Below are 14,126 nucleotides of genomic sequence, written 5' to 3'. Positions count from 1 at the left end.
TTCAAAATGTAGAAAATTGTGAAAAGCCCACTTTACCGAGATATTGGGGTTTTTCGAGTATGCCTCCCTAAAACAACCAGGCGGGTTCTTTCGGATTGGGCTCAGTTTGATGAACCCTATCTTTCATATGCTTACCGTTACAAAAGGCATTGAACTTAAGATCCAAAACAAATAAAGTCACCCCAAAGATTTTTTTTTATTAATTTAACACACAAATAGTTAAAGAAAGAAAAGGAGGGGGAGGAGAGGAGAATCAAGTAATTATAGTCAACTTGTTACTTTTCGGAACTAAATTATTGTCTACAATACATAAATATTATGCATATCTGAATAATATGCAAATATACTAACCGTATTTTTGCAGGTATGATAACACAAAGCAGTGGAATTACAACAAATTAAAAATCACAAAAAGACTATAATTGCACAAATTATAATACAAAACATTCACCGTAAGGACCAAAATGTAGATTGGCAAATTTCTTGTGCCTCCTATGCTCAACCTTGTGTAATATAGATATAAAAAATTTGAGGGGAAAAAAGTTTAGCTGGAAATGAACTTTAGCTACACAATAAAAGTTCAAACATAACTTTTAAATTTTTACTGTATACTTGAATGATGTTTCTAGAAGTTCTACAAATGCATAGATTTTATTTTAGAGAAAATAAAATAATGATGCAATAAATCTGTCAATTTACAAATAGTGTATAATTTAATTTTTTAAAAAAGGTAGTTTTGAAGATTAGAAATGAATATAGCACTTTTCTATCCATTGCATGCACAAGATGTATAACTAATTTTGAATGAAAAAAAAAACTATTTCAATACAAAATAATAAAGCAATATGAAATATTCCTATCTAAATTCCTATAAATTAAGCCTTCATTAAAAATACTACAGTGATCAAAGAATATCGGAAATGCTTCATTTAAAGCATGGAAACTTGCAACAAAAATCTTACAACATTAATACCACATTACTAATGTATGAAAAAAATTGCATTAATCAAATACGAATTGTCACTAACTAGATTTTCAAAAATGGCATAACTTTTGTTATAAAAATATTTTTAAGAAGTTTTTTTTTTCAAATTTTGATGTCTCACAGGAACATTAAATGGGGGATGACAACAAATTTTGATGTCACCAGAGTTTTGACTCTTAGAATTTATAAAAATTGACTACACATACAAAAAAAAAAAAAAAAAAAAAAAATCAGTAAAAAATTTTACTGTTTAGTAAAGCCTTCTGCAAACAATAAATTTGGCATCTGATGTCGATTAGGCACATCAAACACAACTGTGCATAATACACGAGATTGCTAAGTTGACTCATCTATTACAATGCTTTAAATATAATGCAATACATTTCGGAAAAATTTTGAATAAAAAATTTAAGTTCTGAGGAATTTTTAGTCATATGAAATATTATGCATCATTTCTTTAAGGTATGGTTTAAGAATATATGTTTTTTTTTCATAATTATTTACAAGTAGTGCATTAAACATCAGAAGAGATTAATTTGAAAGAAGTAAATGGGGAAAATTTTGGACTAATTAATTTTAATTTTTTGTTTTATGACAGTATTCTGTTGTTTTTCAACCACTGGAAATCAAGTAAAAATACCAAAACCCACATTTATTTTTGCCTTGAATAAAAACAAGCACTTTTTACAATACGAAAAAGGAATTGTAAAATTAAAAAATGCTAACATTACCCAAATTTTCAAAAAACACCTTGTGAATTTTTGCATAAAGTAAGAGACTTTTTAAAAAAGTTTCCATCAAAAACCAGATGAAGGGGGAAAAAAGGATTTTAGAACGGAGACTGAATTAAAAGCTGTAAATATTCTTATTATAATTATCCATACTTACTCCTTTTGAATAAGTTTCTTCAGTAGGCATGTGCTCAAGATCTACAAATGGGTGATTGAAAAACTCATCAAAAGTTATACGTTTATTAGGATCCCTTTGCAATAATTTCAAAATCAAATCTTTGCATTTTTCTGATACCTGCGCACCATATGGAAGCTAAAAAACATGTTCATACATCTGTAAACCTAGAGATATGCTCAAAATATTGTAAAAACATAGTATCATAATAGATTAAAGATACAACAAACTTGGATTTTTTTTTTCTTTAAGAGTACTATATTAATTGTTATTACTATTGCAGAGAGTCAAATTAGAACTTAATTCACTCTCTTTCTTTTTTGTCTTTTAATGACAAAACTTGGCGCTAATTTAAAATATTATGCTTGACTTCAGTAATACAAAATTTTACACCTTTTTTATTTCAAAAACTTCCGAAGTATTTATTCAATATAAATAATTAAAATGAAAAAAAAAAAAAAACATAAGCTCTAACCAATGTTCTTAAAATTAATTTAAATTTTAATTTAAATGATGCACAATAAACAAGAATTGTTTAAAATTTAGCAGACTAGCAATTAAAGTAGCTGTAGTAAGTAACACATCCAAGATGCGGGTCATGAAGATGGCTAATGCATCTTGCAAACAATTAACTATTCTATTCACCTACTGAATTATTGTCCAATAAATAACAATCATCTTATGAATAAAGATGAGGAAAAAAGAATAATTGTAGCACATATTGTCAACAAAACGCTGCAAACAGTTATTTCAAGCTGCAACAAAACCTCTTCCACTAGTGCAAAAAGTAAATAAACATACAACAAGAAAAGTGCAAATGAATCTTACAACTATCTTGTTATGTATTGAGCACTTTTTGCACTAATGAAGGAGCACTATCACAGCCTAAAATAGATATATGCAGCTTTTTTTTTTTTTTTTTTTGCCAATATACATTTCCTAAAGGCATTTAGTATCAAAACCAACTCGATTTAAAATTTTACAGGAGGCACAAAAATCGTTTTGCTTTCTACCTACATAAATCTTCATAGGAATTTTTTGTTTAAATAACTTTTAAATATGAGACTTATTTATTTATTTTTTTAAAATGGCAGTGCTGTCTATTTATTTTAGGTAAAAATAATTTGCAATGAGCTAGTTTTGAAATAATTGGCCCTTTTACTTTCCTTTTCTTTTCAAGTTGAGTTTTTGTGATAGCTCAGTTTTAAGCCATGCATTAGCCTGTAAAATTACAAATATGAGTTGACAAAGCAATTTACTATAACAACAGTGTTTATTATTATACAAATTATAGTGGCTGTTTAGTAGAAGCATGAGTTGAGTTAATTTTGAGAAAACAAATAAGATTTTTGGGCAACAGTTTTTTATTTGATTGAGAGAGATTCACTCCAAATTGCTCCATGGCGTGACAGTATCGACCAACAATTAGCAAATTATTGAAGGAGAAACACATGAAAATAAATAGATTGAGCTTTTTTTTTTCACATCAAACATGGAATTTGTTATTTTTTCAGTTTATTCATATTTTAGCAGAAAACATTTACAATATTTTTCATTGATAAACATCTTGAAAAGTTACATTTCAAGGTATACTAGAAAGATGCCCAAACTTGATTATTTTCCTTATAAACCTATGAAATTCCTCTAACTGGAAAAGATAATGCTAGTTTAATTCAAGTTTTAGACTTGCTTTCCTCTCTTCATTCTCATACAAATAATAGCCAATGATCGAGTAACCCGCAAGTTTCAACAATGAAACTTGCGCCAGGGCATGATAATTTGATAATATGTTTAACATGCTGGAAGAGTTTTATTGTGACAGGGCTGAACTCGATCCGGTAACTTAACTGTTTTGCTGGTAAGACTGTGTCATTTCAGGAGAATGAAGAAACGAAAAAATGGTCAACAATAAACACTACTTACTGAAGTTTAGGGTTATTCCACTGGTTACAATTTCAAGTTCAAAATATCACCAAACAGGCAATGGCCTCGTTCAAATGTAGAAGAAATTTTTACTCGTCATACTTTGAAGAGCGATTTTCAAGTTTATGAATAACAATGAATGAAGCAAATATAGTAAGATAACAATAAAAACAATATGATGAAAACATGACTCCGTCTTTACCCATGACCACTGACCTAAGGTGAGACAAAGCCTGGGGGCCAAGTTGCATGGAAAAATACCTTTGTGACTAGATTTTTAGAACAAGAATATTTCAAAAGCAATGGTGCACTGAATTTGCCTTTAAACTCTGAGAAATAATTTGTCTGGCACCAAAATTTTTTTTTCCTGGCTTCTACAAATTCAGTTCTTATCGTTCTGTGCCCATGGGAATTGTAAATAAAAAAAGTATAATTATGATAGAAAAAAATCCTCAATCACTCGCTTTTAAATAAAATAATCCTACGCAAATACATTAAAAAATAAAAACATAAATATTAATAAAACAGTATTGAAAGAATTAAGAAAATTTTAGTCAAACAGTCTTAGAAGCACTTTCACAGGAAACTATCATACTTGGATAGGATTTGAACTTTTAATCTTCTCTGCAAGTTCTGCAAAAGTACTTGATGAGAATGGAGCTTCACCAAAAAGGCATTCTGTAATAACAAAACATAAAACAAATGATGCAAAGCAAAGAATAGAAACAAGGTAAAATAGAACTTACCACCAGATGGGAAACAAATTGTCCCATCAACTCCAGGTAAACTCTGCACTTTTAGATTTCTCACCTGGAGTACATAAAAAATTCTAAGAACTGCCTCTAAGCTCAAATCAGAACAATACTGCCATGTTAAGCACAAAAGTCGTATCTGCACTTTTTATCAAAATTGAGTTACGGTCAACAGGTGGTTCTCTGTTGTATAATTCACCTAATTACAAAGTTTTATTGTCATTTGTCAATAGAAAATATTTTTAAAATTTTTTTTGAAAAAGTTGCATCTGAATCAAATACATTGAGGCACAAAACTTTAAACGAGAATTTTTCATTTTGAACAAAGCTGCAGATACGACTTTTGCGCTTAGCACTGCAGAATAAGCAATCATGATTGTTTTTTTTTTTTTTTTTTTTATTGTCTCTATCATGAACAAAAATTGTTATTTTCGACAAGTTTGAGATTGAAGAGCAAGAATATGGCATCAGAATGTTTTTTGTTAGCTCTTAGTTCTAAGATATATAATTATATGAATGTACGTATGGAACTTCTCTTTTTGGTCCCTTATCTATGTAATTATTCATTCTGAGTATTTATTTATTTAGGTTTTTTTGTTTTTTGTTTTGTTTCTGACCAAAATTTACTTCAGAGGATCTTCTACTTCTCATGATATTCCAGCGATAGTCTGCAAGCAAAAATGAGTTCCACTTCTCCTGATACCCTTTTGCCATTGCTATAATACATTCATGGAAGCACTCCCCAGTGCCACAATAACGTGGAAGGAAGTTGAGATGTGAATCCAACAAAAGCATTTTGAGTGACATATTACAACGTAACTACCAGGGTTGGCAAAAACCCGGGTTTTTTTAAAAAAGCCCATGGACCCAGGGTTTTTTGGGTTTTTTTAAATAAAACCCAAAAAAACCCAACTAAAGTTGGGTTTTTTAAAAGAAATGTGGGTTTTTTTGTCTTTTTTTAGGGGAAATGTGGGGTACTTGTAGCATATTGTAGCGTAAGTATATGGACAAAGTGCAAAAATTTTCTTCGGGTAAAAAGCTGGAAAACTAGTTAAAATTCAGAGTTTTCTGAAGAAAAGTATAAAAGACGAAAAATCCCAAGAATGTTAAAGTTTCAGATTTTTTAATTTTCATTATTACCAACAGATAAGGCAAAGTTACTTCTCGAGTGATAAAATCTATCGTTCGTTTTTAATTACTACATTTTTTTTTTTTTTTGCATTTTACTTTCTAGTATTTCATTTTGTTATGCAAAACTACTGTAGAACCTCAGTTGGTTTTTAAATCCCTTTTTACTGAATTCCAGCTTAATCAAGACATTTCTTTGAATTTTATGTTGCCTGTTTTTCTATTTCTGTGTACAGGGTAAGAAATATTAACCTTTTTTGTAAAATAATGAAAATATTGTACCTGTTCTGTTTTCTGTCGACCGTTTGAAAAATCTGTTTATTTCTAAAAAAATTACCTTGTGTTTATTCGAGATTTGTGACATGTTGGTTAGCAGAAAATAATTTACATGAAAGCCTTTTAACTAGATTAGTTTCCTCTGTACAATCTACAAATATTGAGAAAATCAGACGTGACAGGACTTGGTCAAGATAATTCGAGTTATGTATAGACCAATTAAAGAAAAAAGTTAAATACATTTATTTAAAATCTTTGAAGTATATTTTTAATGCCATTAAGAGTTAAAAAATACTATTAAAGCTCAAAATTCATTTTTTATGTTCATTGTCTGTGGTGAAGAACAAATAAAAAAGAAGTTTAAATTGTGAAAGTATTTAAATTAATTAATTTTTTTAAAAACTTCTCACAAAATTTTAAAAAACCCAAAAGTGGGCTAAATAATGGGTTTTTTTAAATGGGTTTTTTCAAAAAAACCCATTGGGTCCAACCCAATTGGGTCCAATTCGGCCAACCCTGGTAACTACTGGTACATAAGTTGGTAGGGATGTAAAGTACAAAGGTTGCAAAAGTTCCCACTATCCTAAAATTACTTTCTGATTATCAAGGAAATGAGAGCTAAATAAACATTTTGAACACTATATTCACTTATATCACATTGAAATGAAAAGGAATGAGTAAATCTTTACTCTAATAGATTTTGAGTGTAGACCAGCACTATGGGTCATAAAGATACAGCTCTTTGGCTTAGTTATAATTTTTTTTTCCGTACTCCAAGTGAATATTCTAGCAGTGAAGAATTTATCCAGTTTTGACAGAGCACCTTATGTTTAAGTTACAGCCTAGAAGTATGAATTGCATATTTAGCAGCTGTCAAAACTTCAAGCAGCACCATCTTATTAAGAAATTAGAAAACAATTGCTCTCAATTTATAATGGAAATTTTCAGTTTTAAAAATATAGGCTGCAAGTCAAGATAAATAGCAACAAGAACAAAAGAGATTTTTCACATTAAATGTTATTTAGAATCACACAAACAAGCAATCAACTACTACATATTAGCTTGGCAATCCTTAACACTGAGAAATAGTTATTCACAAATCCGAAATTTACCATATAGTATGATTCCAACAGACCATAAATCTACTCTGGCATCATAAAGGTGCTTTAGAAGAATTTCAGGGGCCATGTATAAAGGTGAACCACGCATAGAAGTGGCTTCACTGTCAGGATTCAAATATTGAGCAAGACCAAAATCTGTAAGAACAATTGTATAAATTCCTAGGTTAAGTGGAAAAAGTTAAAAAATTACACCAACTCTTTTTCATAGCAAATAAAATAGTTCCTAAAGCAGGAAGAAAAATAATCAAACCAAAAATTAAAATATATGATTGATCTGAATCACACCTGTTAACAATGTATAATTATAAATATGGAAGCTGAAAAAAAGCCTCATTGCAACTCTTACGAATTGACCAATGATGTCAACTAAAAATGTAGTGTCTCAAATAGATTTAACACAGTTTCCTGCACAGTTAGCTTTTTTTATGATAATCAACAAATCTTGGGGGGCAAGCTGTTGAAAAAGTATGTGTTATGCTGTCCAAACCTGTGTTCAGCTATGGTCAACTCCCAGGGTGCCCATAGGGGGAGGGGGGCAAGTGGGGGCTTAAGCCCCCCTTAGAATTAAGAACTTCCTTGCTTTTAGTACTTTTTTCTTTGCAAAAATGTAAAAACACTTCTCCAGCTTTAATGAATAAAGTTATTAAAAATGTCAAATTTTAATAACACTAACTTCCACAGAAATCAGTTTCCATGGGGAAAATATCCTGCTAAACCATAAGGAAAATATCTGAGCTCCCTCCCCCCTTACAATTTTGCATATGGGCATTCTTGGTCAACTTTATGTTGCAGTATCCCACATGAGGTCATTTAAATCTGGTGGCATCAAATACATTTTCAACTCCAATTGTGTCTATAAAGAAGTTTTAGTTGATTAATACAGATTTTGTATCCAATTTTATAATTCCTGTATAAAAAAGTTAAGAAGGGTTATTGGGGCTAGACCAAAAACTTTAGTGGCTAGGGAGTAGTGATGTGGATCGGGTAAATACCCAGTGGGTAGGTAAATATTTTTTGGGCATTTACCTGGGTATTTACCCAAAGCCTGGGTAAATACCCAAAAACTGAGTATTTTACAAAAAAAAAAAAAAAAAAAAGTAAATGGGAATTTAAAAAAAAAATCTTAATATGAAATAATTGGTAAAACTGATACATACATATGTATTACACAGTTCATAAATATTTTTTTATTGAAAGACTTGATGAAATTATAAAAGAAACATATCGTGAACCGAAGAATCTTTCTTTTCAATGTCATAATTGGAGAAGTATAAGCAATTCAATGATGAACTTCAGGATTTCAAAATCATAGGTTATCTAGGTTAGTCATATCCAAAATGAAAAAAAAAAGGAAACATGAGGGATGTTTGGAAGAATAAACTGAGAAGTTATTAAGATTATGATGTTATTTATTTATTTTATTGCTGTTTAAGTGATAACCAGGCAAATATAGAAACAGTTTTCACATTAATAAGAAAAAATAAATAAAAAAAAAAACAAAGTATTGTTTTCCGTTGCCTTGCTCATTTGCCATTTGCTCCCCGGTACTTCATGATGAAAATTTATTCAAACTATTTTTATTGACATTTCGTTATATTTTTGATGTCATGGGGGGACATATTACTAGGCTATAAAAGACTAGGACCTTAAAAATTTGATGTTTGCTTTTTTTTTTTTTTTTTTGCAACAAGTTAAGCTTTTTACTTTTTATAGAATGGCTTTTTATATCTGAAATTTGGCTATCAACATTGAATGGGCATATCCAACACATTTAATGTGAATATCATATTAGATTGCTAAGTTGTTTCACACAATAAGTCTTTAAATATGTAATCAAAATACAATTTTTTAGCAAAAATTTATTGTTTTGTATATGGTTGGTTAGATATAGTGGAATACATACTGAAAAGTATTTTAGTTGAATATAAATTTTTGAAATAAATACATGGGTAAATACCCATTTTGGGTATTTACCCGGGTATATACCCTGGGTATTAACCCCTAAAAATATATACCCGGGTATTTTACATCACTACTAGGTAAGATACTACTAGGAATAGCTGGATGTTATCCCATTACCAATCACCTATAATCAACTGAGTCGTTTTACTGAAATTTATCAATTATAATTTGAAGTTTCATTTGCAACAGCATCCATAGATTTTATTTGAAGAATTAAAGACAGATGGATTTACTTTTGAGTAATTTTGTTTGATTTAGAGGAGAAACAAGAGATCAAATTATTAATAGTACTTTTCCAAATTCAATTTAGTTCCGATGGAAAAATAGGTCCGGGAATAAAAACAAAAAAATAAATGCTTTTTCTCTGTTTCAGATTATTTTACTATGATTAGAAATGTTCTTTACACTAGAGAACTAAGGACAGTTGAAACTCACATGAGCAATTTTCTTTACCAAACAAGGTGCCAAATTATTAATATGACTATTTCCCATTCCAAAATGGAAATTTCCTATTAACATAAAAAACAGTCTAGGAGAAGACATTCGCAAAACTCAATGAATAAGAGAGTTTATCTTTTTTCTGTCTTACTGTGATTCAAAGTTTTGTCAACACTAAAAAGCAAAAACCAAACTAAAGCTTAATATTATGTCTAAGGATAAATCTTTTCCATTTCTATGGAATGAAGTTTGAAACTCAGTGAGACATCTTCAAATTTGCATTATTAAACTTCAACTAGAAGTAAAATATATTTCAGCTGATCGCAACATACTATATATATTGTCACATGAATATTATTGAATTACTGAGGCTGAGTTTATGAACATATTCATTAGATATAAAAGAATAAACTATTAAAAGAAACTAAATTAACAAAAATAAAATTTAATGTTAAATAATCATACATCAGATGCATAAACACCAGAAAGTAATAAAAATTAGAAATCATTGAAATATATACCTCCGAGCTTGAGAACTGGATTACTGACACTGCTAAGTAAAATATTTTGAGGTTTCAGATCCATATGAGCAATGTTTTGGGAACGTAAAAACTGAAGAGCTTTTGCTAAAAAAATTTCAAAAGAGTATATTTCCTGTTATGACATCAATATAATTTTTTTTAACAAAAGCACTAAATTTAGCACACAATACTGCCAGTAAACTTCAGAAAGAAAAGAAAAAAATCTACTAAACTAATTGAAAGATGAAGTACTACAAAGAACACAACAAACAAACTATTGGAATCACAGAGTGATATTGTGCTCAAGTGCGTCAAGATGTGACCTGTTAGCTTTAACCTCTTAACTGCGTAGCCCGAGCTGAGCTCGGGGTGAGGTTTATGTGCCTTTAACTGTGTAGCCCGAGCCCCTTGAGTAGGGGCAGTGGACTTTCCTGCAGTACTCCAAGCAACTAACCGCGGGTGTCTTAAGATAAATTCCGAAAAAGGAGCAGCTGCGAGTAGGTGGAGAGTCAGTTGTCGATCTAATTTATTTCCGCTCACTGGACAGGCACACGTGTTCGAGAGCTATGAGTAAGTTCATACTAACGCTGCTTGAAATGGATGTGTAGTCAGAAATTGTGTATTTTTAGATTAAAATTAGGTACTAAAAATGAATATTCTCGCAAAATACCAAAATGAAGTTTTAATTATAATTAATTATCAAATACAAAAAGATCTGGATTAGAAATCTTAGTCTGAAATTAATATAAAAGTATAACTAGCGTGCCAGCATAAAATCTTAATTAATATGTTCAAATATAAAAAACCTGTCCATGATACTTTTTCAAAAATCTCATAAATTTAATCTCTCTTATAAAATGAAAGTTCATGGCACTAGCGTCCCTAGAAACTCTAAGTGATACCATTGCCCGATGGAATATGAACTTAATCTAATAATGTGGGTTATGTCATGTATCTTATTTTTTGATGATTAATTCTTTTCGATTTTTTGAGCTAAATCCGGAATTGAGAGGAAAATTTTCTTGTCACACAGCACAGTTCCGTAAAATTTAATTTTAATATTTGCAAAAAAAAAAAAAAAAGAACATGTTTACAAGCGGTTGAAAATAATGAAATATAAGCACCATTTTGGTTTTAAAAAAATGCAAAGTCCCAAAAAAAAAAAAAAAAATACTGACATCTGTTTTGGGGTTTACAAGCCCAAAAGGTACGAGCCTATTAGTATAAAATGCATACTTTTCCATTAATTAAATTATTCGCAATTCAAGTCTTCTGAAGTATATTTATTTTCGAACTGTTACGACAAACCCGTCTCAAGATAAAATTCTAACTTGTTATACGGATATCTGTTTTGCGCTTTTCTTTTCTCAACAGAATGCCTTTCTGTCAAGTTCTTAATAAATTTCCTAGAATGAAATAAATAAATAGCTGAATTAAAAAGTAAATGGGGAAAAAATCAACAACTTTGGAAACATCACAATTTTACCAAAAATTTCAGTCACATGTTTTGGGAAAGGGGGGGGGGGGGGGGGGGGGCAAGGAAGATCTTGTTCATAGCAAAAATTTTTTTAACTTAGGTATGGACTTTATTGGATGTCCTGATTATCTCATAACATTTAAAGCTCACATCTTCTTATATTACAAGTATCTTATTGCACTCCACCTCTTCATTGAAATCCTCTTCTGTCTGCAACTTTTTTTTACAAATTAGTGCTCTTTTAAACGTTGTTAAACTTATAAATCACCAAATGCTTCAAGTTTTTATTTAGAAAAGAAAAATATTACATATTGCACCTTTTATGGAAATGTTTTCAAAGGAAAATATTAATTATTTTAAGGTGAAATTGCGAAACGCTTCTCATACACCTAGGTAAAGCTCAACCGGAAAAAAACTGCAGAGAAACATGATGAATTATTATATATGCAGGGTGTATCAATTAAATGTTTCAGAGCTCCTAGGAGGGGTGGGAGGTATCCTGACGACTTGAAATTATATCGCATTGCGGGGTCGGAAATTCTTTCTCTACCCGAGAAATTTGACATATGCCAGAAGTATTGTGCGAGTTTAGTTGGCAAAAAAAGAGCATTAAATTTAGATTCAAAATAAATATCTAGTACGTTTTTCTCCAATTTTGAGTTGTGTCACTTTCCTTGCAAGAGTGCGAGAGATAAAGATATAATTAGAACATAAGCAGCTGGTGCACAAAAAAGTTGGAGATACATGAGGGGAGGGGGGGGGGTAGGTGGTGCCTCTACAGGTGACTTTTTCTAAAATTTAACGTCATTATTGATTAACTGACCTTCTCTTAAAATGTCCGGGGTACGACCTCAAATATTGGTACTAATGGTCATATAGTACTTCTTTCAATTCGATGCTACATTTTTTAATTTTTATAAAATAACAAGAACCTTTTCTTTTGAAAGAAAAGGTTGCAGTTGTCCCCCATACTAGTCGATTATAAATATATGTAAACAGAGGGAGAATCTAGTAGGACGTTTTTTATTTTATTACAAAGAATCGGCTGAATCTAAACTTGTGCGGCGTTTTAGTTTGTGTAAACTAAACGTAGTGCAAAAACAAAATGCAAAATCGCGGCAAAACGTGAACTAATTAAATGTATCAACTGCAATGATGTAGTTTAGGGGAACAAAGGGGAAGGGATGCTGCCCCCCCCCCGAAATATTTGGATTTCTATTGTAAAAATAATGCAAATTGTAATGTAAACTCGTTCAGAACTACCTTTACTTATGCTGTTGCTTTTTGTGGTCCCAAAACCCCAAATTGAGGCTAGTAGTTTTCCTTCTAATCAATATGTTCTTCCTGTTTTTCCTTCAAAAAAAAAATAAGATTTAAAAAGTAACAGTTATCACCCAAGTTGCCCCAACATCCACCCAAGTTGAGGCTAGTAGTTTTCCTTCTAATCAATATGTTCTTCCTGATTTTCCTTTAAAAAAAAAAAGATTTAAAAAGTAACAGTTATTACATTGGGTCACTTTTACTGTTATAAAGTGACAAGGTAGAAAATACAACACGTGTGTGTGAGTTGTTTGCACCCCAAAAAGATATCTATTCAGAAGGGCTTAGAATGCGATGCGAATAAAAGACTTCAGACACTCCCAAGAGAGATAGATGAAACAGGTTCATTGTCGTATCAGTGCATTCCATTAGCCCTCCTTTCTTTGCCACAAACACAATTGTGGAATGTGTAGTTTTATAATAGCAAGATTCAGGAACAGCGTGGTGAATTTGAATAGAAAATCTTAAGTCAAAAAAATGTCAAAAATAAATTAATTAAAATAATAATAAATTTAATCAATGAAAAAAATCAGTAAATAATACAGTAAAATCTCATTGCAACGAATACCGATGCAAAGAAATATCCATTTCAACGAAATAAATATTCAATCCCATTTTTTATTTCTAGTCAGGATTTCCGCTACGGTCGCATTTTTTCGCATAATGCGAAAACACTATCTCAATTGCGAAAATAAAGCAATGCATTTTCGCTTTTTTGCTCAAATAAAAAATAAATTTAAAAAAAAAAGGAGAAATGTACTATCCTAGAGAGGAAGCATGCATGGCGATAATCAACTTAATCTTTTTTAAATCTTAGCTAAGATGTTTAAACTACAATTAAGTTCAATAACTGTTAGTCTATGTCCCCCCAATAACTGCTTTATTAGGAGGAGGGGACAACAACGTTCTAAACAAAAATCGTGTTTTCTTTTTTTATTTTATGTTTTAAAAAAAATCGCTGTTGTACTTATTTTTTCAAAGATATCACAGATGAAATGTGAATTTTATTTTCAACTTTAGATGAAACACACTGAGGCATATATAAATATATGAGAATGTGTAACATTTTAGCATTTTGCTAACATTTTTTCCTCAATTTTAGCTTTTATGCTAAAGAACTTTTGAACCCAGCTTAAACCCTGTTTCTAGTATACATTCAACACGAGATGTCTGGTTTTAGAAGAAATTGATCAGAGAATATTCTCACTTTTCATTCTGAAGCTTAAAAAGTAAAATATAGCTCTGCGATAGGAAAAAAATATTTAAAATCATGGAAACATAGTAAAAGACTAGGTTTCACGAACAGACCATTATGTT

At 30.4% G+C, this 14,126-nt stretch overlaps 1 protein-coding gene across 2 annotated transcripts in view; it reads right to left on the bottom strand.

The window, feature by feature from the left end:
- LOC129229866 (serine/threonine-protein kinase ULK3-like) overlaps positions 1 to 14,126 on the bottom strand; it is an 82,010-nt gene that overhangs the window by 51,641 nt on the left and 16,243 nt on the right. For both annotated transcript variants that reach the window (XM_054864245.1, XM_054864244.1), the window contains exons 4-7: positions 10,013 to 10,117; positions 7,083 to 7,226; positions 4,410 to 4,492; positions 1,874 to 2,029 (exon numbers count right to left, since the gene is read on the bottom strand). In XM_054864245.1, coding sequence (XP_054720220.1) covers positions 1,874 to 2,029; positions 4,410 to 4,492; positions 7,083 to 7,226; positions 10,013 to 10,117 — 488 coding nt within the window. The remainder of the gene's footprint in view (positions 1 to 1,873; positions 2,030 to 4,409; positions 4,493 to 7,082; positions 7,227 to 10,012; positions 10,118 to 14,126) is intronic.

Source organism: Uloborus diversus, chromosome 9 (assembly GCF_026930045.1).
Source record: "Uloborus diversus isolate 005 chromosome 9, Udiv.v.3.1, whole genome shotgun sequence".
In the NCBI taxonomy this organism is placed as follows: domain Eukaryota; kingdom Metazoa; phylum Arthropoda; class Arachnida; order Araneae; family Uloboridae; genus Uloborus; species Uloborus diversus.
Note: the sequence above shows the minus strand (reverse complement) of the source record. Positions and strands in the feature narration are given on the sequence as shown.